The 23871-nt window shown below is 43.8% G+C and overlaps 9 protein-coding genes across 9 annotated transcripts; 4 read left to right on the top strand and 5 right to left on the bottom strand.

Annotated features, from left to right (window-relative positions):
- Window positions 1-207: 207 nt before the first annotated feature.
- On the top strand, window positions 208-1101 carry L203_100031 (uncharacterized protein; the record flags this gene model as incomplete). Its single annotated transcript, XM_066209499.1, has 5 exons — window positions 208-413; window positions 467-542; window positions 601-734; window positions 781-857; window positions 905-1101. 5 exons carry the CDS (start codon window positions 208-210, stop codon window positions 1099-1101), a joined length of 690 nt encoding a protein of 229 aa, XP_066065596.1.
- A 120-nt stretch (window positions 1102-1221) lies between these two features.
- L203_100032 (pre-mRNA-splicing factor CWC24) lies at window positions 1222-2285 on the bottom strand (the record flags this gene model as incomplete). The annotated part of the gene is made up of 3 exons (XM_066209500.1): window positions 1222-1435; window positions 1490-1878; window positions 1932-2285. 3 exons carry the CDS (start codon window positions 2283-2285, stop codon window positions 1222-1224), a joined length of 957 nt encoding a protein of 318 aa, XP_066065597.1.
- A 2796-nt stretch (window positions 2286-5081) lies between these two features.
- L203_100033 (uncharacterized protein) lies at window positions 5082-5411 on the top strand (the record flags this gene model as incomplete). Its single annotated transcript, XM_066209501.1, has 2 exons — window positions 5082-5235; window positions 5302-5411. The coding sequence occupies 2 exons, from the start codon at window positions 5082-5084 to the stop codon at window positions 5409-5411; spliced, it is 264 nt and encodes an 87-aa protein (XP_066065598.1).
- A 273-nt stretch (window positions 5412-5684) lies between these two features.
- L203_100034 (uncharacterized protein) lies at window positions 5685-10192 on the bottom strand (the record flags this gene model as incomplete). The annotated part of the gene is made up of 32 exons (XM_066209502.1): window positions 5685-5727; window positions 5791-5807; window positions 5871-5961; window positions 6010-6071; window positions 6119-6312; window positions 6371-6398; window positions 6451-6705; window positions 6760-6797; window positions 6852-6948; window positions 7000-7076; window positions 7129-7244; window positions 7294-7464; window positions 7518-7599; window positions 7661-7782; window positions 7833-7896; window positions 7950-8013; window positions 8059-8284; window positions 8336-8371; window positions 8426-8477; window positions 8531-8615; window positions 8665-8759; window positions 8802-8823; window positions 8876-9034; window positions 9078-9112; window positions 9181-9235; window positions 9288-9389; window positions 9441-9490; window positions 9542-9592; window positions 9642-9701; window positions 9756-9848; window positions 9900-10106; window positions 10162-10192. The coding sequence occupies 32 exons, from the start codon at window positions 10190-10192 to the stop codon at window positions 5685-5687; spliced, it is 2880 nt and encodes a 959-aa protein (XP_066065599.1).
- Window positions 10193-10824: 632 nt separating this feature from the next.
- Window positions 10825-12076, bottom strand: L203_100035 (uncharacterized protein; the record flags this gene model as incomplete). The annotated part of the gene is made up of 6 exons (XM_066209503.1): window positions 10825-11147; window positions 11203-11323; window positions 11371-11478; window positions 11531-11647; window positions 11698-11838; window positions 11897-12076. 6 exons carry the CDS (start codon window positions 12074-12076, stop codon window positions 10825-10827), a joined length of 990 nt encoding a protein of 329 aa, XP_066065600.1.
- A 457-nt stretch (window positions 12077-12533) lies between these two features.
- On the top strand, window positions 12534-15879 carry L203_100036 (uncharacterized protein; the record flags this gene model as incomplete). The annotated part of the gene is made up of 12 exons (XM_066209504.1): window positions 12534-12570; window positions 12632-12712; window positions 12900-13001; window positions 13052-13142; window positions 13218-13303; window positions 13352-13444; window positions 13499-13581; window positions 13634-13879; window positions 13930-14105; window positions 14154-15122; window positions 15172-15657; window positions 15711-15879. The coding sequence occupies 12 exons, from the start codon at window positions 12534-12536 to the stop codon at window positions 15877-15879; spliced, it is 2619 nt and encodes an 872-aa protein (XP_066065601.1).
- A 246-nt stretch (window positions 15880-16125) lies between these two features.
- Window positions 16126-17909, bottom strand: L203_100037 (uncharacterized protein; the record flags this gene model as incomplete). Its single annotated transcript, XM_066209505.1, has 6 exons — window positions 16126-16464; window positions 16516-16608; window positions 16660-16889; window positions 16941-17437; window positions 17480-17707; window positions 17761-17909. The coding sequence occupies 6 exons, from the start codon at window positions 17907-17909 to the stop codon at window positions 16126-16128; spliced, it is 1536 nt and encodes a 511-aa protein (XP_066065602.1).
- A 427-nt stretch (window positions 17910-18336) lies between these two features.
- L203_100038 (uncharacterized protein) lies at window positions 18337-20011 on the bottom strand (the record flags this gene model as incomplete). Its single annotated transcript, XM_066209506.1, has 3 exons — window positions 18337-18482; window positions 18538-19668; window positions 19714-20011. The coding sequence occupies 3 exons, from the start codon at window positions 20009-20011 to the stop codon at window positions 18337-18339; spliced, it is 1575 nt and encodes a 524-aa protein (XP_066065603.1).
- Window positions 20012-20913: 902 nt separating this feature from the next.
- Window positions 20914-23708, top strand: L203_100039 (uncharacterized protein; the record flags this gene model as incomplete). Its single annotated transcript, XM_066209507.1, has 5 exons — window positions 20914-21601; window positions 21655-21966; window positions 22016-22162; window positions 22219-22347; window positions 22402-23708. 5 exons carry the CDS (start codon window positions 20914-20916, stop codon window positions 23706-23708), a joined length of 2583 nt encoding a protein of 860 aa, XP_066065604.1.
- Window positions 23709-23871: the final 163 nt, after the last annotated feature.

The following is a 23871-nucleotide window of genomic DNA, read 5'->3' on the forward strand; positions in this document are numbered from 1 at the left end:
AATAGGTTTGTAATGAAACAAAGATGTAATGAAGAAAGACCAAGAAAACGCAAAGGTGTTTTCTTTACGTAACAACTCGCAACTCGTATTTAAATGAAATAATCGTTTTTGTCGTCCGGCATATAATCCATCTCCCAATATATATCCATCTTTTCTTGAGCATTACTACTCGACGGCCACTGGCACGTCAACAGAACCTTTTGCTCCATGCCGCTCTCCCGCTCTCCCTCACCAACCCTCTCGGACTCTGAGCTGCTCGACTCGCTCCAAGATGATTTTGACTTTGAGAGTCATCGAGAAGCTAGGATGGAATCCATAGCGCGTGAGGTCAAACAGCTTAAGGACCTACGCGAGAGCGAGTATGGCAAAATATTTGAATTTGCAGAGGAAAAAGCACTGATAGAAAGAATGGCGTGTGTACGGCCGAGTGCCATACAATGCATGATACTGACACAAGAATGATTAGCAAAGAAAAGTACTGCTTGATACATTTTTACCATCCCGATTTTCAGCGGTGCCAAATCATGGACAATAAACTTGCTGCAAGTTAATACCTGCGACAAAATGAAGGTTGGACAATGCTAATTGTGACGGCAATAGGAGCTCGCTCCATCGCATCTCCATACTCTCTTTCTCAGAACGTCTGTAGATAACGCCCCGTTTCTGGTAGCCAAGATGGCTGTCAAGGTATTGCCTTGCGTTATGTGCTATGTCAATGGACGAGCCGTTGATCGGTATATTTTGCGTTTCTGTTTAGACAAAAGATTGACTATTGTCTAGTTTGATAGGATTTGAAGAACTTGGGCAGACAGACAACTTTACAACAAAAATGCTCGAATTCAGATTGCAGCAATCTGGTCTGTTGGTCACAGTAGCTGGGGAGTCTTGGCTGACGGTTATGTAGGTGTTCTTCCATCAGATTTGTCAATGGCAAACAATCTCTTTTCTCTGGCTCAGAATAAGACGGATTACGCTGGTTACCGAGAGAATTCCGATGATGACCAATGGCGAACAAAATCAGGAAAATCAAGTGGGAGAAGCGGTATACGGAATGGCACCTCGGGAAGAAACAGAGACAGTGATGAGGATGATGATTGGTGATACAATTGGTGAAAATATTAAAGCATCTTTTACAACATTATAGCATCGCACGATTACACCTACACGGATGAAAACTCCTAGAAATAAGTAATTGGCCTCTATACCATCAAGACGTGGCTTTTATTCAATATCACTCGCCTCTTCATCGGAATCCCCGCCACCAAATTCAATACCTCCGCCTTCTTCTGCTTCTCGTTCAGCCTTGGCTTCTCGTCGAGTCTTATTACGGGCTTCCATCTTGGCAAGAATCTTGTCTGCAGTGTTGAAGATGCCAGACGTGGGAGCACCACAGGCATAGCATTTAGGCGATTTTTGGAAACGCTTGGCCGCACATCTTGTATGTTTATCAGCTCACGCCCAGCTGTAGACGACAAAAGGCGACACTTACAACATGCAAAAGTAATGCCCACATTTGGTGATGACCGGCTGAGTAAATGGCTTTCTGCAAATTAAGCAAGCAAAAGGAACATCCTCCTCCTCATCAACTTCTTGCACCTGTCCCTGTTCCTCGGGCGCGAGCTTGTCCAGTTGCCATCCTGCGAGATAATCGCCTCTGTCATGCAAAAATTTACACGAATCCCCATAACCACAGAATCCAGTTTCTTTGTAATCTTTACAAACATCGGGTTGGTAGTCCATGAGAGTGATTGTTCGCACATGAGACGTAGCCTTGATTGGACCTGTCTTGAGCTTTTTATCAAGTACTTCGCGTGTCTTGTTGATAGTGGGCATATAATGGGCAGCACCCCGATAAAGTCCATCATCCATTTCGCCGTCCTTTTGATAAAAGTCAGTACTGCTTCACAATTTGAGCAGAGTTGGACACGCACTTCATTCAATTTTACCCTCTTATCTAATTTCCCGTCTTGATCTTCTAGATCCCAATCATTTGCCCTCGTCACAAAATCATCTCCCTTCTTGGTGAGTCCTTCATCCGCTTTGAAATCAAACTCATCTAAGCCTCCTCCCAAGTCATCGCCTCCATTTCCGTTCAGTTCTCTCCGTCTCTTTGTCCCTTGAACCAGTGGGTTGGCGATGGATTGTTTCGAGGGACGAACTACTGCGCTTGATTCAGATTCTAAAGCATGAATAGGAGGAGTCGTTGGCCGTTGACGTCTTGACTGAGCTGGTCTTCGAGATGGACCCTTTTTGAAAGCCACAACAGGCGCGGAAGGAGCTGACATTCTTACAATTTGCGTTTATTGTTATGACTGATAGATATAAAGATAAAAATGACAAATGATGGCTTTAGTAGAGCTGCTTATGTAATATACTGATTGTTGTTCCGACGGAACCATTGTTCGAATCACAACATCTATTCATATTTCTATATAAACCAACTCTTCTCTATATTAACCATCTCCATTATGTAATGAACGTCCAAGTCTTTCTTGCTCTTTCCCGCAATCTCATTGCTAACATGAGCGATATTCGGGTCGTCGGATCATCAACGCCAGGTTGACCCGTAGCACATGCTCTCAGCACAAAGTGTTTAAAAGATACCTCAAGTCATGTTGAAGGCATGCCGGCTTAAAACATACTCGCCATGTCAGACGGTTAACCTAGACACGATCGCTATTTTTATCCTCTGCAGTCCCTACTCGCAGTCAACCTTTCACCTCAAGCAGCATATACCAGTCTGTTGGTAAATCCTTTGAACTCATTGTTCCGTTGTTTACCTTTTAGTACTGGCCTTTGCCTTGAAACCGTCAGGAAACAAACTTGCATCTTATGAAGCGTATAAGAACCCTCCGTTAGGGAGAACCTTGAATAATTTAGCAAAGAAAAAGTCATAGTGTCATACGCTAAACGCTGAGCGTTAAAGATGCTTATCTGTGAGCCCTACAACCTGGCTTGATCATTGACGGGATGACAAACTGACATGCTGCCTTCTACAGTTCTTTGTTTCCTCGCTTTCATCGTTCTGGTTTTGGTGTTTCTCTGGTGGCGCTATCATTATCTATTCATCTCTCTGTGTAGAGGACGACATTGCTACCACTGCAATTCCCCTGGCACAGATAACAATTCCTTGATAAAACTCCAACCTAGAGGAATCTTTGGACGAGTCAAGTGGGGACATCCTAGTTGCAGCAACCAAGTCTAGAATTTGATGCTGAGGCTGAGAATGCTGCCAAAAGACAAAGGTCAACTTGGTACAGAATATGTGGGAAAAGGAGTAAAACATTGTCCGTTACGCTCTACCATGGCCTGTAACTGAGAGATATTTGCGCATGAAAAGATGTAAAACGGATCCTTTCAAGTAACCCCCCTTCGCATGACAAAAACCAATTGACATTCTAACCAGTTGCAGAGCTTGAAAATGGATTTTTTTTCCATCTGATAAAGCCACCCTTCATCTTTGGAATAGATCTGGAGGGCAGAATACAAAAATAGAATGATTATCATTCGAAAAGTGTTTCATTCCAAGCCCACTAGTGGTCTGAATAACTACCCGCCGACGGGTGGTGTGTACAGAGGTGGATACAACAGAGGTGGTCAACCTTGTGAGCTGAGCACTTTTACCCAAAGCAAACCATCTCACTCTGTTCTCAGGGGTTCTGTTCTGCATAGCTGGATCAATAATATTCATAACCCTCATCCTAGTCCTTCTCAATCATGCTGGCAAGCAGTCTTGCTGCGGTCTCGCTCCAGTCTGTAAGAAATGCCATGAGGATATCGACTTGAAAGAGGGAGGGAGCTATGAGTCGCAAGAAAAGTATACCTGTGGTATCAAGAGGACTACCTACCATCATACGGGCTGTGTCCCAGAAAAAGCGTAATTCAGGTTCTTTGCCGTAGTTGAGCTGTTGTATTTTCTTTTATGTCTCTTGTATTCCACTATGACTATCATCTTACCGCTACCACAACATGCCTTGCAAACCCGTCAGCATCATGAACGGATGCATAGTGTGCTATTCAGACTGAACATACCACCGACAACCTGGCCATACGGATAGTTTTCCATCTCGTTCCTCCTTTCTACCTGGCGCTGAGAAACTAATTAACCTGTATCAAGCCTTAACCTCTGAAACCATAATCCTTTGAATCCATTCTCCTGTTTCCAGCTGGACGTTTTCCTTTTGCGGCTCTTCCTTGGTATGCCGCCGTGGTGTGGCTGTTTTGACGAGAGATACGCTCTTTCTGGTGGGATGTATAACCGTGGTGCACTTGAAATTATCAGCCACTAAACATCAACGACTGCCAGTTCAACATGTCTAATTCAAATGCTAGTGATGGCACCAAAACATTCGGTTCAAGCCTTGATGACTCAAACGGTCACTCTGGAGCTATCTATGGTGGTGAGTTGCATGTCCGTTTGGTCAATCAACCCACTGAACCACCCTTTTCAAAGGCATTCTAGCAGCAGCGGTAATTGCTGTCTGCTTTTTGATGTTTGCCTTCATTTTTCTAAGAAGGTATCACAAAGCAGGAAGAATGACTCTGTGGTGTTGTACTCCACATTGTGTGAAGTGCCAAAGTAAAATGGATAAGAAGGATTGGAGAAATGATACTGAAAAACTCTGGTGCTGTCAACCAAAGGTTTATGGGTGTACTGAGTGTCAGAGGAGAATGAATAAAGGCTTTGCCTAGTGTTGTACACTATCTGAAAGTAGAGAGAGTGGAGAGAGTACGGAGAGAGCGTTGTATGCATACCTCTGTACCGAAATAACATTCGCTCAGTCTAAACTCATGCTGCAGCTGTTTCTTCATGCTCACTCACCAACCACCCAACATCGCTGCGACTGTCGCTCCATTCAGTCAGCAAGCCATGCCGTTTCATGGCTGACACTGCCAAAAGCTCCCAACCAAGCCCCTGTGCTGGACGCTCAAAAGAGTGACAAATGGTTTCCAGCTCCTTTGACATTCTGCCACTGTCTCTCTCGCACAGTTATCTTCATCACATCAGGTTGAATGCAGTTTTCATCTTCATCTCTAATCTTCATTGTTCATTTATAAAAGAAAAAAGGCCGGTCCTTGAGATGAGCAGCAGTGAATTCGTATCCGCCAAAGAGGTAGCCACGGCTACAAATCGGGTGTCTGCTGTAGCTAGTAGCCAACCTACTCCATCAGGCGCGGGCGTGGTAGAGGCAAGTAAGAAGTTATGGGACAGTTGGTCAACTGGGGAGAGAGCGGGTAAGTCAAGAATTGAATGGAAATTTGCACCTATTTGAAGCTGATTGTCGTCCAACAAATCTCTAGGTTTCATAATCGGCATCCTGGCGGGTATTGGATTATTTACGGGTTTGATCTGGTTATGTGTCAGTAGGGCTAAGGCAAAGGGAAAGGCAAAGGGAAAGGCAGGGGTCTAAAATGCAAATGGATCTGATCCAACGCTTTGCAACCTTAACATGCTCAAGACCCGTACACTTTTCCGGTCTGAGCTGGGAGAGATAAGGATCAGTGATAAAACCATTTCAGTCAGGAAGAATTGGAGGAATTGAAAACATCTCCATAGAATTGTCCTCAAAGAATGGTTGGCGTTATTTTGTATACTTTATGTAAGCTGCATTGTAATATTATCCACTTTTGTAAACAAAGAATGAATCTGTATGAGAAGACGAAAGCTCTACAACGGTGGCTGTTTAATGATATAAACAGTCAATCCCTTGTCCTTCCAAAAGATGCCTGATGATGAGAGAGAGATATAAGTCACAGCCACTGATGATGTTGCGAATCGTGTTATCTTACCTATAATGCTCATGCATCTGCAGAGTTTATGCTGTCAGATCACCTGCGCATCTCATAAAATAGATTCACATCCAACTCACCTTTTGACGATCAATATTGAGATCAGGTACGCAAGAACTAATGGCCAAAGCTACCTGGTACCATTTATTTAATTGAGGGTTTGATGAAGAACTACGACAAATCAGCGACAAACTCACAAATCGCAACGCTTGAACCAACCCATTCAATCCTCTATTCCATGCTGTGGCAACAAGCCAATGGACTTCGTCCAGCGGGTAGGCCTGCAGAAACTCAGCCGGGTCGTCTTTAGAAAAATGCAAGCACCAACCTTTTTCCCAAGAGGCATCTGCAGGACTTCAAATGCTCTGTTCACATACTTCAGAGCGGTAGATTCATTCTCGAAGCTGTCACGATGCAGAAGCATTTTCAAAATCGCCCTTGTCCATCGGGAAAACCGTTTGATGTCACTAGCATAAGAGGTGGAACAGTTATCTAAGACGAGCTCTAACAACTGATAGAAAACTGTCATCAGGCGTCAGGAACGTAATTTGAGGAAGATAGACAGGAGTATATCACTAACTATGACTCGGACAGTCTTGATATCGGAACTAATACTCGTCAGAATCTTTCATTGTGCAGACTGAAACGAGAACCACTCACCAGTATATTAGCGCACATTTCTATAGTCGAACAGGTCAGTCCGACCTCTGCACGGCTTTCTTCATCTTGTATCTTCATTAATGCATCAGGTATCGACTCCCAATCTTGAATTTCGCAGAATAGTTCAATCTCAGAGGTATTGATGATTTGCTTCATTTGAGCCACTGTTAATGATAGCGCATAAGACAATTTTATCGATGAAAGAGCATCACGACAGTGTGGGATATAATCAACAAGTTGGTCGAGTAGAAGTGCCTGGAAACTTGTCTTAGCCGTCAATGTTTACATATCTGTTCGTTGTTGGCAGACCTTTTCCGGCCCTGTGGCGAGTTCTTTACAAAGAAAAACTAATCAAGAACACTCGTCAACATCAGCCTTTTGAGTTTGCTTTCTGTACTTGCTTTTGCCGCAGAGGCAAGCGAACATGGCTGAAGCTCTCATAAAGGGTAGCTCAGGATCGAGATTCGAGGGCTCTAGAACCTGGTAGATGGACATTAACTTTACCAGAGTCAGAAGCCATCGAATAAAAGTGAAACATGTAGACGACACCTGGGCAGATCGATCAAAAAGATCAGCTAAAGACTTGGAGGAAAGGGAGCTGAGACCTTGTACGGCCACATTATACGCTATGAGAAAGTGAATAACATCTAGATAACATGAAGTAAGGCTTGATCTTACAGCATTTATAGAGCCAGGCAATTCCTTTGGTCTGTCCTTGACCTCTGGCAGGGTTCTCTGACAAAACATCAATAGCTGTTTGCATGTAATCAACAAGCCTTTCTGCCACTTCATCTCTGTAAATTCGATCAGTGGTAGCTTTAAACTTCTAATTATTGGATTGACTTGTCCTCAGTCTGAGACAGATCCGAAACTGTGATTTTTACAAGGCATCTAATCACAGTCACAATCTCAATCTGCACTTCAAAGACTTGTTTAGAGCCCGTAAGTACGTTTAACAAAGCTTTCATGGTGGCGGCCAGAACTGGGTGAGAGGCTTTGTCCTGTGCTAAAGAACTAGTGGTAGGGTTCAATATTCGTAGAACTGAAAAAACAGATTAGCAACATACGTAATAAGAACTAATTGTTGGGCTTCGAAATCTGAGCATTCCACAATAGTAGTCACAGCTTCAATGGCCGAGGGTTGATTCTCTGCGAATGTTTTGAAATATCAGTTCGACTAAAAAAACAACATCAACCGTATATCTCATACCTTGTCCGATAGCCACCAAAAAAGCGAGATAATGAGTGGAGGCCTCATCCGTTGGGCATTGAGCTATCAATTCTGAAGCAGCCGACCAATTCATAGCCCTGATGTGGCACAGGGCGGCTTTTCTAATCGTACTCCATCAGAAACTCATATCAAATAAAAGAAGTGTATCGACCTAATACAGCGGTATGTGTTTTCCCCAGAAATCTTTCTAAAAAAGTCGTGAGCAGCCAAAGTGTCTAAAAAGGGATTAAATATTTTCTTGGAAATCGGCAAAGGGAAAGCGACTGACACCAGTGAGCTGCTTCAATAACTCGTTCTTTACTTTCATTGTATAGGCCAATATTCCATAAAAGCTGAAGCTTGTCTTCAGTCGTCTGATCTTTTGGAGCTGCGCTTACAGTCTGACACGCAACCACATTGGCGTTACCATCTACTTCATAAGTGGCATGGTTAGCCACCAAGTCTAGGATAGCTGTAGCCAGTGTGATCCCTGCTATATCCGGGCCAAGGGCCTTCGCAAATAGAAGTCCCTCATATATTATCAGCTGAAGATGAGCATAGCCATTCGGATTGACAAGTGCTATGTGCAAAAGCTTAAGGATAGCAGTTGATGGTAGATGCGGGCTAAACGTATTCAGCGGAGAGTGTCACTGGAAATGTAACAAAACTGCTGACTAATCGCTTAAGAGTGATGCCATTTGAGACAATATCCTATATGTATAGCAGTCAAATTCTCTTCTAAAAACCTCAACAGACAAACCATACTCAATGACACTGAGCTCATTCCATTCCATGGATTCCATGAGGTCTTCGGTTACTATTAATATACTATCAGTCGCGATGCAAACACATAATGTTGAATACTTATACCCGTCTGTACGTCCTTTTCGGGAGCTTTCTCTGTTTTGAGTATATATAGCTGCAGAAGTCTAATCTCATGGAAAGTCTCCCGATCCTTCATTATCTCCATCAGCTTAGTAACCTTTAGGTCCCAAGGGAGATACATTTTCACCAACAAGCTTAGCCAGTTCGTTGAGCGTTGCGGTAGCGGAGGTGAAAGAGTTGTGTTCTTTTTCCACCAATAATATCTGTGCACGAGCTGTTTTGATAAGCCAAAGAGATTGCTCCATTTTTTACCTACCTAGACTCTTCAAAACAGCAACCTGAGTTACATATATCAGTAGGATACCCATGACAAACATAAGCAAACCTTACGTGGAGCGCTTCCAGGTTTTCGACTCGATCCCCCTGAATTACCATCTTTTCCACTAAGATGGCTCCCTGCTTCAACCAATCGGTGGCTGATGGAAGATTGACACCCTTGTTGAGCATGTCGTTTCCAACAGTCCAGCATTTGAAAGCAAGGAGCTGACACTAATTCTCATTAGCAGACTGAATTCAAAAACGTAATGCTTGCCTCTTCAATATTCATCATCCAAGCATCTTCCAACTCTGAAAAATGATACAGTGAATCCTCTTTCAGGGGCCAATCTATGATAAGAACCGCATGTATAACTCACGGAGAGCCTTAAATAACAAGTCTAAAGCAAAAGCATCATTTCCTTCTTGCAAGAGCTACAAATGGCCGTTATCAGTTAGAGCTAGGAATTTGCAGAATATTACTGACAATGTCAATTCGCGCGATATAGAACCAAATCAATACCGATAATCGCTGCTCAAACTCTTCTGACCCTTTCAATGGTAATTTGTCTATAATCATTTGTTCATACTGTTTTTACAAGTTGAACAAGAGCCGAAAAATACTAAGGGGATAAATCACCTCTGCTCCCTGTAGAGATAATTGGCTCGCAGTGGATATCTTTCCAGCATCTATGCTTTGATGAATACGTGCTATTATTCCGATAATAACAGTAACTTTACCGAGAAGAGCCGTTATGGTCTTGGCTACCAAACCAAGGAGACGAACAATGACTACTTTTGGATCAGGCGTTATACAATTTTACCATCCGTCAATACCAACAGTTTATAGGACCTTTGAGGTCCGTAGTAATCTCGACAAGCCGAAATCCAGTTAGCCGAACTAAGATATTAACACTTGGTCAGTTTTTTAAACCATTTCATTTGCACGAGTTACGAGCAGCTATAGTAGCCAGTTCTTCTTTGCTAAGGCTAGGATTGCAAGGAGTAGTACGGCCTATTTCTGAGGCAAGATTCCACAATTGAACGCCTGAGGTTCAATGAGCTCATTGACAGTTCAGGCAACGATCCGAGACATTACCTTCCCTGTCAAACCAATCTGTTTTCATTGGCTTTGCTTCAAGCCTCTCGTCATCCTCCTTTTTCTTCCTGCCTCGTTTTGACTTTGAGTAAGTGTATACTGCCTGTTGGACATTATCCAATGACTTCAGCAAGCTCCGTGTTTGTATAGCTGTAAATGTCCCAGAAAAAAGTTGTTCACAATAGACACGCGTTTGCTCGATAGACTCTAACCAATTTATAACCAGATCAGAACTTGACTCAGAGATATTGCTAGTACTCACCTTGAACTGTTATATAGGCGTCTTTTACCATTTTAAAAGCTGAAACAATGTTGAGAGGCAGTAGAGACCAAAGATTCTAGAAGTTGGCATTATATAGGAATGGACGAGTGGCAACATCGCGTCAACCCCGTTCAGCACAGACCTCTTCATATTATGTCTATGAAAAATAGTCGATTTGTTGGAAGAAAATTATATTAATGTGCCTATGCAAAAAGTCTTTAAATAAATGAAAGTCAACATCCCACCATGGGTATTCTATAATGTATAGACATTACAAACGGTGGTCATCAGTAAAGCTCAGTGTTGTAAATGTTAACGTTGGCGACAACAAACGATAGGCAGATTGGTGAGGGTGTTGGAGATGAAGAAGTTGGTAATGGTAGCCAAATGAACGTTTCAGAGATGGCAAAGATTATATAATTTTTTATTAAGAACTGATTCGGCTTCAACTTGTATCTGTAAAGATGACTGTGTTACACACTGGTCTTAATAGCTTAGACTCCTGTACGGCCCGAGTCCGCATAGGTAAATCAATTGAGATAAACAAAAGCAAGACAATAAAGCGTGAGTGAATGTATACAAATATAGATGCGTACAATCCAAAGAAATTCTGTGAGAGGACTTGTACTCTTCTCATTTGTCAAATTTGTTCCAAGGCTTCTGCTAATCGTCGACTTTCCTAGCAAGAATTTCTATTCCTTCTCTTCCACTTTGGTTTTGAATGGCCTTCTCGATAGCTTCTAGCTTTTCTTCTGCCCCTCCATCTCCCCCAACCATCCGGTCTGCTCTTGGAGGAACCACCTTTCCCAAAGCCCAGTTGAGATATGCCGCCCTACCCAACTCCCACGCTTTAGTATGTTCACCAGCATGCGGAAGGACAGATGATGCAGGGATCGGTAAATCAAGTGCATCCGTAGATGGTAAGGAGGTTTGAAGAGAAGATAGTGTTTGCTGAATTTGGGAAGCGCGAATTGGGAGAGGTTGCACTGTTTATCATTATCAACACCAGACAAAAAACCCTAGGAACAGAGGAAAGCTTACAGCCAGCAGCGTCAACAACCTCTTTGACAAATCCTACTTGAGCTTGGTGTTGTTTACGCATCTCTATCCGGCGATCGAGCCTTTTCTCTGCTATTTCTAAACGCTGTGAAAGAAATCTAGCCTATTCAAATCCAAATCAGACGCAGAAATGAGAATACAGTCACCTACTTGTTCAACTTGAGTTCGCAAGCTTTCAATCTTGCGGTCTAGAGCATCTTTTCCTCCATTTGCTACCACGTACTCTCCTCGTTGAAAATCAAGGCCTTTATGCCATGGCTTGAGAGCATTTTCAGTTAAATGTATTTCAAAAATGGAGATGCAGGCGTACCAGAGCTACTTCCAGGTCCGCTGGAAAATCAAACGGGTTACGCAACGCCCAACCTTCAAATTTGTCAAAGGCGTTATCCATATGTGACTCGAGCAGTGTTTCCAACGCATGCAATCCCTTATGTTCAATTAACCTTTAGTAGCCTCTTGACACAAATTGATACGCACTGTACTCAGTTCTGCCTCAGTATCTGGATCTTTTGACATTGCATAAGCCCAATTTTCAATACTGCTAACAATGTTATACACCTCTGACCTGGCAGCCTCTGAAATATCCTTGGTCAGGTCTTTGGGATCATAGCCAATTAGCTTTATATTGATATCAGTCATAATACTATCCATCAAGACCTCAGTTTACTATACATACCTCATGAATAAAGCGGTTCCTCTCCTCTTGATCTAACGGTTCTCGCTCGCGCTGTTCCCAGACATAACCAGCTGTGATGCTTTCAGGAATGTCGGCAGGAGGAATAGCGTCAAGGGTTATCTTGCTAGATGTGGCAACAGGGCCGGCAGGGTGTTTGTTATTCGATTTTGCAGTAGGCATTTCAATTACTTGCCAATGGACTTGTTCACGATGAAAGATAGAAACGATAAACGATAAAAATTCTTCGGATGATTTGTTTACACTTTAGGTGCCCAGCGGAATCAAATCCTTATTCATTATGAATAATCCTTAAGTATTATTCCTTGTCTACATATCCCATGGAGTCGTACAACTGAAGCATTTTCTAGTTGCCTTGGTTCAAGCTATTCATGGTTTATTAGAATTACCATATGCACTCTGAGAAATACAGGCTTTGGTATAGACCCAAATCTGCATTACCATTTATACCACGTCACTATTATTGATCTCCATTGGTAGTCATCATCATTTCATCCCGTCGCGTCGAAAAGACTGTATTTTATCAAATGTTGAGATCTCGACAAAGTACATATCTTTTTTATTACTAAAAACTGAGCGCAAGCAACATAATAAAGTAAAGAAGAGCTAGAGGTATATAATGAAAGTTACCAAGCCCAACTGGGTAGAGCATACAGGTAGGATCCCGGTTTACTGATACTATCAATCGGTTTGTAAACTAATACTTTTGCATTATAGTGGGAGATAAGAAAGCAAAATGTCCGATTTATAGTATATCAGTACATCCAGATGGTACCAGACTAGCCACAGGTGGTTTAGGTGAGTCTGAATTGAATAATTGAGAGCATAAAAAACGGTTAGGCTATATCTTAACGGAATTGGAGCCCGCCCAAGATCATTCTAATGCGAGTGGGCTATTTGCCCGTATATCGTGCCTGTTTCTCTTACTATATGGCATCGTCTTATCTACAAATGGCTCGAACCGTCACTAACGTGGTTGTCCTAGATCACAAGGTCAAGATTTGGTCTACACTGCCCATACTCGATCACGAAGCAGAGAGAGATGAACAGAACCCCAAGCTCTTATGTACGATGGCTTCCCATACGGGTAGGTTTTTGGCCACTTTTTGCCCACTGTTGTTTGTTGAGAGAACTCAGGATCTGTTCTATCCGTTAGATGGGCTCATCATGGAAGATTTCTTGCTACAGGTTCAGACGACCAAGTCATCGTGGTCTGGGGAATAGATCCGTATGTCGTTTGGACATTGTCCTTTTTGGTTGACTGCTCGTGAGCATCTGTACTGATGAGATGGCGAATGGATAGAGATGGAGGAGGAAGACTTTGGGGTTCGGACGAAGTCAACGTTGAAGATTGGAAAGCTTTGACTCGATTAGTAGGGCATATGGCGGGTAAGCGTCTGTATATCACACTTTATGGTTTATTGACTTTTCGTGCAGACGTCGTGGATTTAGCATGGTCAAGAGATGATGCTATGTTGGCATCTGTTGGGTTGGATAGTACGATATGGATATGGGATGGTTTGACGTTCGGTGTGTTGCGCATATTCCAGATAGCCCTAAAACAACCAAACTTATCGGTGGTAGAACGGTTACGGAAACTGGATCTACATCAGGGCTTTGTCAAAGGTGTCTGTTGGGATCCAGTTGGCAATTATCTTGCTACACAAGTCAGTGACAATTATTCATGTAAAGACCCTCATTGGTTAATTCTACTATCAGTCTGATGATAAAACTGTCAAGATATGGAACACAGAAAACTGGTCCTTGACCGAATCGGTATCCAAGCCTTTTGAAACATCTCCCCAATCAACATTCTTCCGTCGACTGAGCTGGTCTCCCGATGGAGCCTTCATAGCCGCCAGTAATGCCATGAACGGACCAGTTTTCGTAGCAGCTGTTATCGACAGGGAGGGGTGGATCTCAGACATCAGCTTTGTGGGCCACGAAAACACAATTCAAGTAGCCGTAGGTCTGATTTAAAATAAACTCAGTGAAACAGTACTGATACCTATTAGGCCTTCAACCCTCGGCTTTTTTTTAGAGAAGGGCAGCCTCAAGGAAGGGCCACGGCGTCAACGATGCTTGCGCTTGGCGCGAATGATTTCAGCATTTCCATCTGGAAAAACACTCTTCATAAGCCTTTAGTTGTTTTAAAAGACATTTTCGGAGCAGACTTGATGGATCTTTGCTGGTACAGACTCTCAGTCTCACAATCGTGTCCCTCACTGACATTGTCTAGGTCTAATGATGGACATTGTCTCTACGGCTCCTCTTCGGACGGGTCAATTTGCGCCATCCAATTTGAATCTTTGGAATTTACTGACATAGCCGAAGCATCAGCAACCGACATTGTATTGAAAGAGTACAACTATCAACCCAAACGTATCACTCAGCCAGCTGCAGTTCAGTCATCAGCCACCTCTGTCAGCCATAGCTTTGGTCCTGCACAGACATTGTCTACGCATATCAATGTCTTGCAGCCCAAGAAGGGCAAGGCTAAGATGCGCGTGGGACCCTCCAATGGAAGTGGTTCATTGTCATCGCAGAACGGCAGACCACCATTACAGCCGCCACTTCAGTCGTCACTGTCTGATCCATTTAGTGCTCCCATCCAGGGCTTTGCAAGTGCTTCTACTGCACAAGTTTCGACGACACGCATGTTTCAAGATGCTCATCGAGCGTTTGGGGCGAATGGTGTGACCTCGTCGCCACGAATAGGAAACAAGAGAAAAGCAAGTGTCTTTGATGACGAGATTGGAAATGGTATGGGAAGATTAATGAGCGGGAACAAGACACCAAATACGAACGTTGAAGTGTTGAGGGCACCAATTGTCTCAGTGTCATCAAATCCTAAAATATCAGCATCGGCACTCCCTTGTCCTCAGATACAATCAATTCTACAGTCAACTGTGGAAGCAGCCAATATTCATGTGGAAGCTCGCAATGCTATTGACTCAAGAGAGCATAACCTCGTTGCCTACTTCAAGGGTGACCAACAACAGTGGATTGACTATGTGCCAACAGGTATAATAGCAGTGGTCATCACTACCTCATATTGTGCAATAGCCTGTGAAGATCGAAGTTTAAGAGTTTATTCTCCGGGAGGAAGGCTGATTATAGATATAAATCTTGAAACTTTGGTCTATCAGCTGAAAGGAGATGAGAGCATGTTGATGGTTATGACAATAGACTTTTGTATTCGAGTTTTGTAAGTTATGACGCATTGCTATGGAGAGCCAGAACTTATAGTATATTAGTGATATACGCACATCCAAAACGGTTTTCTCACCAACATCTTTTCTACATCTACTTCAAACCTCCACACAACTTCTTGACATAGCATCTTTCTCTGTCAGACCGAATGGTGTCCCTATCATCATAACCTCTAAACCTCAAGCATACGCCTTTGATTCTTCCATATCCTCGTGGTCAACGTTATGCAGCCCGGTACAATCATCTGTACTTTTCGGCGGTCTCGATGGTCCTTTGTCCGCAATTGAAAAGGCAGTATCAACGGCTGCAATAGAGAATCTTGTTGACTCACAGAAGAATATCCAAACGCCTTGGTGGGAAGAATCAAATGCAATGTCGCAGTACGAGACCAAAGTTAGAGCAGCAATATTATTAGGGTCGAAAGAAGAGTGGAGATATTGGCTTTTCGAGCATGTAAAGTTTTTAGGAGAACAAAACTTTTTAGAAAGGGCAGGCGAGATTATTAAAGCTTTGATTGGACCCTTGTACTAGTGAGTTGCTTTGTAGGATTTACAATTTTTCGATAAAACTGACAAAGATGCAGTCAAACAAAATCGATTGGTTGGGAGCCTATGATTTTTGATGTACAAAAACGAAACGTGGCAATGGAGCTACTCGAAATTCTGAGATGCACCAAATATGGAGAGAGTTTAGCTTATACGTATATTGATGCCTTGCGGAAAATTGAAGATGAGGGAGAGAGAATATGGTAGTTGTATATCTCTATTATTGGAAGTGGTCAAAAATCCATAGACGTTCATTTGAGCGGAAAGATGGTATTATAAATCTTTTTAGGTATATTGAAGGCATTGCATGCATTCTTGGTTTAACGTGCTCAAGGCGTTATAGATATTTCCAGAGGGAATACATCCCATTCCAAGACATCTGCCAAGCAATATGACCTGACTTGCGTAGCATAAAGTTCGCAAGCAGTGCACATAATACTACTTGCTATCATTTTAATTCTTATCTACCTGTTGGATATTGACTTGCTCTACTGCTTCCATAACTCTGTACAGCCACTCCGAAATCCCTTTCTCTCCTCTACGTGAGGTACCAAGTAGCCCTCTAGCATCAAAGTCTGGATTTAGTTGAACAACTTTACACAGTTGTCTGAAACGTAAAGCATCGAGAATGGGCTTCAAGATAGTTGGTACACGAGAAGTATAATTCAATGTAGGCGCGACGAGGTTAGTTTTGCGTTGCCTGTGGGCATTAATTAATGCAAGGCGTGCGGCAGATAAGATTATGTCGCAAAGTGGTGAAGAAGGTAATGATGATGATGATTTTGGGTCATACTGGTGTAGACTTCAGTTTTTGAATTAGAATGTATATCGTCCAGTACCTACAAGTTCAAAAGAGAGGGTACAGTTGGCTACCGGTACAGAGACGAAATGAGGTTCAGTTACGTTCTTGGGATAATCGGAGGCCTCAGACCGAATCTTTGACAAGCCGTATGAGCTTATCATCCAAACTCCAGGTCTCAGACTTACTTCGTTTAATAAGTCTTCGTCAAACGCCTCCATCTGAGCAGCTTCCATCTTCGATCGTACATCTGACTCATTTTCCATTTCTACAGGCGCAGATGAGGTAACAACTCCAGATGTATCACTCAAAGTGACGCGAAAGCGAAGACGATGTCGAGCACTAAACATGAGAGAATCTTGTGCTGTTGGATCCAAGTCAAAACCGGCCAGACATCTAGTTCTGGTCGCTCCCGGCGCTAAAATCTATAAGGAATCAAATAATTGAAGCTGACAGAAGCCATACTTGCCTTCGTCAATGGCATACGGTACAATGATATCTTTAGCTGTTTCTCCATCTCCCATGACCCTTCCAAAATCAGGTTTGGGAACAATAGCCCAACGGCCTCTTCCCTCTTTCCCTTCTTTTAAACTTTTTACATCCCTCCAAAAATTCTCGCCTGCATCAGCCATCAAGCACAATTCGTTGACAGCTCCGTCAATCAAAGTTTGACATTCGTCCAACGTCTTCTGCTTAGCAAAAAGCAACTGCTCAAGCTCGAAAATTTGAATATGTGATTCTTTTTGTTTAGGGTTGGTGGGTGTAGTGGTATATGTCCCAGGAGGTAGAACTGGCGGTGCATCAGTCATAGCGGAGAGGGCAGAACTGGGCGGTTGAACGGATTTGGCCTTGGCTTTTTTCTGGTGAAATGATGTAGGGGGAGGGGGAGGTTGGCTGGTGAATGATGAAGATACTGAGAGTGTTCTGCATAGTTCAAGAGCCCAAAAGAGATGATTACGAGCATCACTGATAGATTGTTTAGCCGCCGTGTGGTTAGAGTTGACCTACTTTAGTTGGTTATCCACAATAAAGCGAAGCTGTTCCATCTCTTCCCACTTCATCATCTTGGATGGATCTCTCCTCTTTTCTTCAACCTTTATCTCGTTCTTTGTTTCGACGGCGTCTTCTTCGGGGGATAAACTCTCGATTTTCTCCTCAGTAAGATCTAAAAGCCCATTTGGGTATTCATCCCAGACACGGCCAAGTTGTTCTGATAATATAGCATTAGATGTTTTGCTGCAAATCAATTTGTCTTAATCAATTGACCATCTATCTATAATGGAACGTACGTTTCTTCATATACCAACACACCATTTGGTTCTATTGACTTGACTGGTCTTTCCCCAAGTGCGAGACCAATCGTCGTCGGATCCAATGACAAGTAAAGGTTGTGGAATGGACTATTCTCAGAGTCACTGGATTTTATGTGTCCATTCATTATGGTGGTGATTGGTAGATATTCTTTCGAAAAGTAAAAACGATGAAAACAAATATCATTAGTTACATTACTTCCAGCGTCATTACTTTTTCACGAACAGTGAACAAACAATTTTTTTATCATTTCGTTCTTACTTTATCATATATTGCTTTCTGCATACTGCAACTTGCAGAGCAGAGCATTTGCTTTACCAGTAAAACTGTACCAGAAAATCATCTCAGAAAGACCGGACCAGAAAATTGTGGTATGCCAATCCAGTTGCTACCCATAAATGCGATTACAAATTTGATTATCCTTCTATCATATATCTCTGCTCTACATCCTTGTCCAAGCAAAGTTGTACATCGAATCGCTCTCTCTTGAACTGATTTACATGTTGTTTCTCGCCAACTCACGAGTATTAAAGCCATTTACTATACATTATACATTATTTTTCACTTCCGTTCCCAGGGAAGGAAAACTCTTGAAAGAGATCACCATAGGGGTCAGCAGAAACGTCATACGGTTGTCCGAATACTCCTGGTAACTCATGCGGACGAGGTGGAGGATATTTCTGGAAATTTTGAGAATCGCCTGTTTTCGCGGACTCATCAGCTGAAGGCATAAATGAGCAAATGAGACGACGTACCCATACTGATAAGTCTAGGGATAATGGGTGCTCCTATTTCTTTTCTCTCCAAACTGCCCCAGTCAACACCAGCAAACCATGGATGCCCCATCACATCTCTAGCACCTCCCCTTAGGTTACCCAACCTCTTGCTTCGATCAGCCGTCAACAATTCTCTGACAAGATCTTTTGCGTAGGGGTCTATATGTGATGGAAAGGCTATTTCGCCGCGAAGTATCTTTTCGTATATGCCTAAAGGGTGATCATCAAAGAATGGAGGGTAGCCAGCCAGCATTTCAAAAGCTAAAATACCGAGCGCCCACCAGTCGACAGCTTTACCGTGGCCTTGAGAAAGGACGATTTCTGGAGCAAGGTACTCTGGTGTACCACACAGAGTAAATGTACGGTCTTCGACAACCTTGGCGAAACCAAAGTCCGCAATACGAAGATAGCCGTGTCTGTCGAGAAGTAAATTTTCTGGCTTGAGATCACGGTAGATGATATTCTGTGAATGTAGATACTCAATGGCAAGGACTATCGAGGCAAGATAGAAGCGAGTGACGTCTGGCGAGAAACGGCCAGCTCGACGCAGATGTGAAAAGAGTTCTCCGCCAGGTATGTAAGACAGCAGCATGTAGACATTCAATTGGTCTTGGTATGTAGCGTGCAATTCGACGACAAACGGATGCCTGATTCGCTCAAGGATAATCCGTTCAGAGCTGATATGCTCAACTTGTTTCAGACGGACAACTTCCGATTTGCGGAGGACTTTCATTGCAAAGTGAGGTAGTTGACTATCGGAATGTAGAGTATACGATGGGAGTGGAAACCGAGGGTCACTGGATTGAAAAAGGTGAGGGAAAATCGGATGATATGGTGTTGGTCGATAGGAAGGACGTTGGCGAACAAGCAGGACTCTGCCAAAGGTGCCCGTACCAAGGGTCTCGACAATCTCCCAATCTTCCAACCGTGCTTTGCTATGCGGCAAAGGGTAGGAATAATAGCGACTTGGTTGCCCCCATTGGGCTCCACTTTTCGCGATTCCGTCTATAGACCTCCATTCAGAAGATGCCTCGTCCCAAGATAAAGACTGCGGCGAAGAAGTCAAAGATGATGGCGACAGAGGTACAGAGGATGAAGACTGAGCAGCTGCTGCAGATAAAATTAGCACATCATCTTATGCTGAATCCGCCATACCCTTGTTCACGCTGGGTTCACCCTTGGTTTCATCCTGCCTCCTCATATTGACAGCAGGCACCTGTCGTGTGCCGACTCCAGCCGCTGCAACCTGTTGTTGCTGATACCTCTGCATCATCGTAAGATACGTTGGAGCACCCAACTGAGTGCGAGATGGATGCTTCGAGGGTCCATTCTCTGACCTCTCATGGGGCAAGAGAAGTGACATCGGGTCCAACTTGAACTTTTTTGGGTTTACGGAAGTGGACGAGGATGTCGCTGGGGCTGTCAAGCGTCCAGCGCTGTCCATATCCTCCATAGCAGCGGAATTACGTCGCTGAGGAAGGAGTTGAATAGAAGATATATTGCAATGGTAAGCTGGCGAGCAACCGCTGAAGATGGAAATGCAAAGATGAAGTCAAAGGAAAAAAAGCGACAAATTAAGCCGATGTTATTACAAGTTAATAAAGGTCCTTTTCAATCGAAAAGGGTAATTAACGTTAGCTAATTACAGTAACAAACATAAACACTAATTAAAAATAAAAAAGAAGACATCATAAGGGCGTCGGGCAAAACCCAAAAGTTGCTGAAGCTAATCATGTGCCTGAATGAGTAACGCGTATCCATGATCAACGTATAGTTACGTAACAGATCGTGATTTTCCATTGTACTATAGAGATATTCCGACGGGAGTTACTATCAAATTTGGATTATATTTCTTTTCTAGTATTGGGCAAAACGACAGATTTGGCTGTCTTGAACAAATGGCCGCCATAAGCAGTTGCACAAGGTCACAGAAGGCTGCTTACAGCAGGAGAGAGTAAGAAGATATAAGGAGTATGGACAGCTGAGTTGGGAGAGCTGGTAAGGTATAAGAGGAAAGGGAAAAGAGTCCAAGTAAGTGACGAGACTGAATACAGCTGACGAACTCACTCTTCGCTAGTAGTCATTCTCTCTCACATCTCAGCTATATGTTGTGCGTCACAAAAGTCATCTTTGTCCTTGTGCGTTTATATATTTCTACTGGTAATGTTCAACATATGTGGGCAAAAAAAAGGTGGTAATGGATTACGTAAGGATTACTGGTGACGTAACCGTGAGACGACCACTCTGACATCACCGCTGTAATGCTTGATATTCATGTAGTCATGTTCTTTCTTTCCATATATCAACTTTTCTACTTCATACTGACCCATATCGTTTAGTCCAGAAAATCAAGCTATGGTTGAGCCTTCCTCAGAGGCTACAAGGGTTACTGGGGCTACGGCCCAGACTGGCGGATTTGTTCAGGCTGATGGACTAACAGTTCAGGAAGATTTGGGAGGACTTGGTTCCTCTCGCAATGTTTCCAAGCCTGAAACGTCCGTGGATCCGGAAACTGGAAATATACAGACAGCAGGTCTGACAAGCGCTGAGCTGGAGCAAAAAAGGACAGCTGAAGCAGCGGAGATGGGTCAAGCTGCGTTTGGAGGCGCTGGTCTTGCTTCTTCTCCCAACGTACCTAGACCAGGGACTACAATTGATCCAGAAACAGGCAAGCCTCATACCGCTGGTTTAACTCGTGAGGAATTGGCAAAGAAGCGAGCTGCAGAAGCCGAGCTGTCCGAAGCCGCGGCTACAGTCACTCATGCAGCGTCAACCACTGCTCTAGAACGTGATCCCTCGCAAGATCAAACAGGCCTAATTAGAGAGAATAGCACAAATGTGCTTGGATCTGCACCACAGAAAGAGGAAGCTAGGAAAGAAAGCACTGGGAGTCAGAACTCCAGAAAGCTAAGTGATTTGAGTGGGCGAGAACAGGCAGCTATACAGCTTGCAGCTGCATCTAGTCATCGGAACGATTCACAGTCCGATTCCGTTTCTGCTAGGTCCTCTTCTCCTGGCCAAGAACTACCAGGTGGCTGGGGCAGTAAGTTACTTTGCCGTTCTTTGAATCATCTGGTTTGGAGTTAATTTTGGTAGACACCAAACCTATACCGCTTCCTGGCTCTGGTCCTGGAGCTCCCACTACTCTCTATGAGGATGTAGCAGAAGGTCTGGGTATAGTTGGACAAGCAGCTTTTGCAGCTATTCCGTCCCCGATCAAGGAACGTATTCATGCCAGTGTCTCTCCCCCTTCGTCGCCAAGATCTCCGACTTTAGGCACACTCAATACAGTCAACGACAACGAGAAGACGGAACGCAGATTATCTGCTACTGCCCTCCTTGGCGGTGTCAAGGCTCAGACTGGCAAAATTACTTCTAATATTACGGATACTATTCAAGATACCCAGCGTAGGTCTTCACTTATTTCTTGTAGAGATAGTGCTAAAGGGTATGTCAGGACGGGTATCTGAAAACTTTGGCCCAAACGGCGCAATCCGCAATCAAATCAAGACTTTTGTCGAAGTGGCTTTTGAGAATCCCAAAGATGCCCTTGCCGCCAAGTTTGGCTTCGCCCACAATAATCCTGATGGCCAAGAAGTATCTAGTAAGTGTCCACTTCAAGAATTATACATTTCCTCATCCAAGCTAATACAGTTGCAGTCGTACCGAGAGTCTCAATGCCTACAAACGAGCCTATGGGTGCCATGCCTGGAGAACATTCCAGCGGGGTTGGAGCTTTACCTGGCACAGTGGATGAAAGCGCGGTAGCGGTTTTGCCCGAGGAAAGAAGTATGTTGCATCTGTATTGAGGTACACCTGTTGCTAGCTGATGAGTCGCAAAAGTCAATTCAGAAGCCGACCAAAGCATTCGATTCGGCGAAGGGCCCCCAGACTCCTTGATGCAAACCGCCATAGCCCATACAAAGGGCGAGGCCGCTGATGCTAGTGCTACCCACGTCTCTCCATCAGTTACCACGACGGATCGATCTCTTCCGGGACGCTCAATCGCTCCCATTGATACCAGTCCGAGTGACATCTCTGTTTCCAAAGACGAACTCAAAGCCGTCAATCAAAGTAATCAATTCCCCACTTCGTTAACAACTCACCCCTCTATCTCGCTCAACAAACACGGGCTTGCTCCTCCGATACTCTCCACATGTAATGCTGGTGTCCTCCATTCACCCTCTACTTCCCTGTCTGGTACCGCTCCAAGTAGCGTCGACAATCTTTCCACACCTCTCGGTACGTCGACTGCCTCTCACTCGGTTCTGACAGTCCAAAACGATCTTGCCCCAAACACGAGTCACGGATACGACCGTAGTACTAGCGCTGCGTCTGTGACTGCCATTGCCCATGGTCACGAAGGCAATCCTCTCACTAAGATAAGCGGACCTCAAGAAGATGTCGTTGGGAAAAGCCCCTTGTCTCAGAGCCTGGTCGCTGGAAAACAGGAAACCCACGGCAAGGATACTGTATCTGGTGAGAGAAACAATGCTTCAGGCGTCGATGCCGGTCCACTCAAACACATGGATTTGACTCACAAGGAAGCATCAGAACTTACAACGCACTATACTGGATCTCAAAACAAGAAGACTCTGACGCCAGGTAACGTACAAGAAGGCGTCGGCCACCCGTCTACACGAGGCAACAGTGGCACTTCTCGCGAGCCTGGCGTATATCCTGACCCAGAATACACCATACAAACAGTTGATGAATCTGGTTCCAAAGGGAATAAGAGAGGACTCAAGAGTGGTGCAAAGGTAGAAGCTACATCTGATGCGGGCGACTTACTTAGGAATGGCTCCGGTTCCGAGGCCATGTCTATTAAACCAGTTGGGGCAATTAACGACTTTGCCAAGGCAGACACCTCAAGTCATTCCCCGGACAATGACAAAACCGTACCCGATTCAAACGTCAAAAATCACCCATCAGATAGTGTTGGAAAGCCCAATGGGGGCCCGCTCACTACAGGCTCCGCGACTGACGCATTGCTTGCCTCCCAAACACTCAATAATACTAAGCCTGCTATCGCTACTGCCAATAAGGGACATGCCAAAACAAATAGTACAAGTTCTGGGACGACTGGAAAAAAGCTCGGGTTTATCAAGAGATTGAAGGGAGAAATCAAGTCTATAGGGAAAAAGGCATAATCAAACTGGTATTGTTTAATATACTAAAGGGGAAAATCTTAACTCCTTACTTGCAGCCTCCATCGTAGCGAACATCTTTCACAATCATTAATGTATCTGAAATTCGTGCCATTTGGAAACATGTCCATTGAGAAGCAGCTTGGACGGAACAGCTTTGAATTTA

The sequence above is a fragment of the Cryptococcus depauperatus genome, chromosome 1, assembly GCF_001720195.1.
Source record: "Cryptococcus depauperatus CBS 7841 chromosome 1, complete sequence".
Classification (NCBI taxonomy): domain Eukaryota; kingdom Fungi; phylum Basidiomycota; class Tremellomycetes; order Tremellales; family Cryptococcaceae; genus Cryptococcus; species Cryptococcus depauperatus.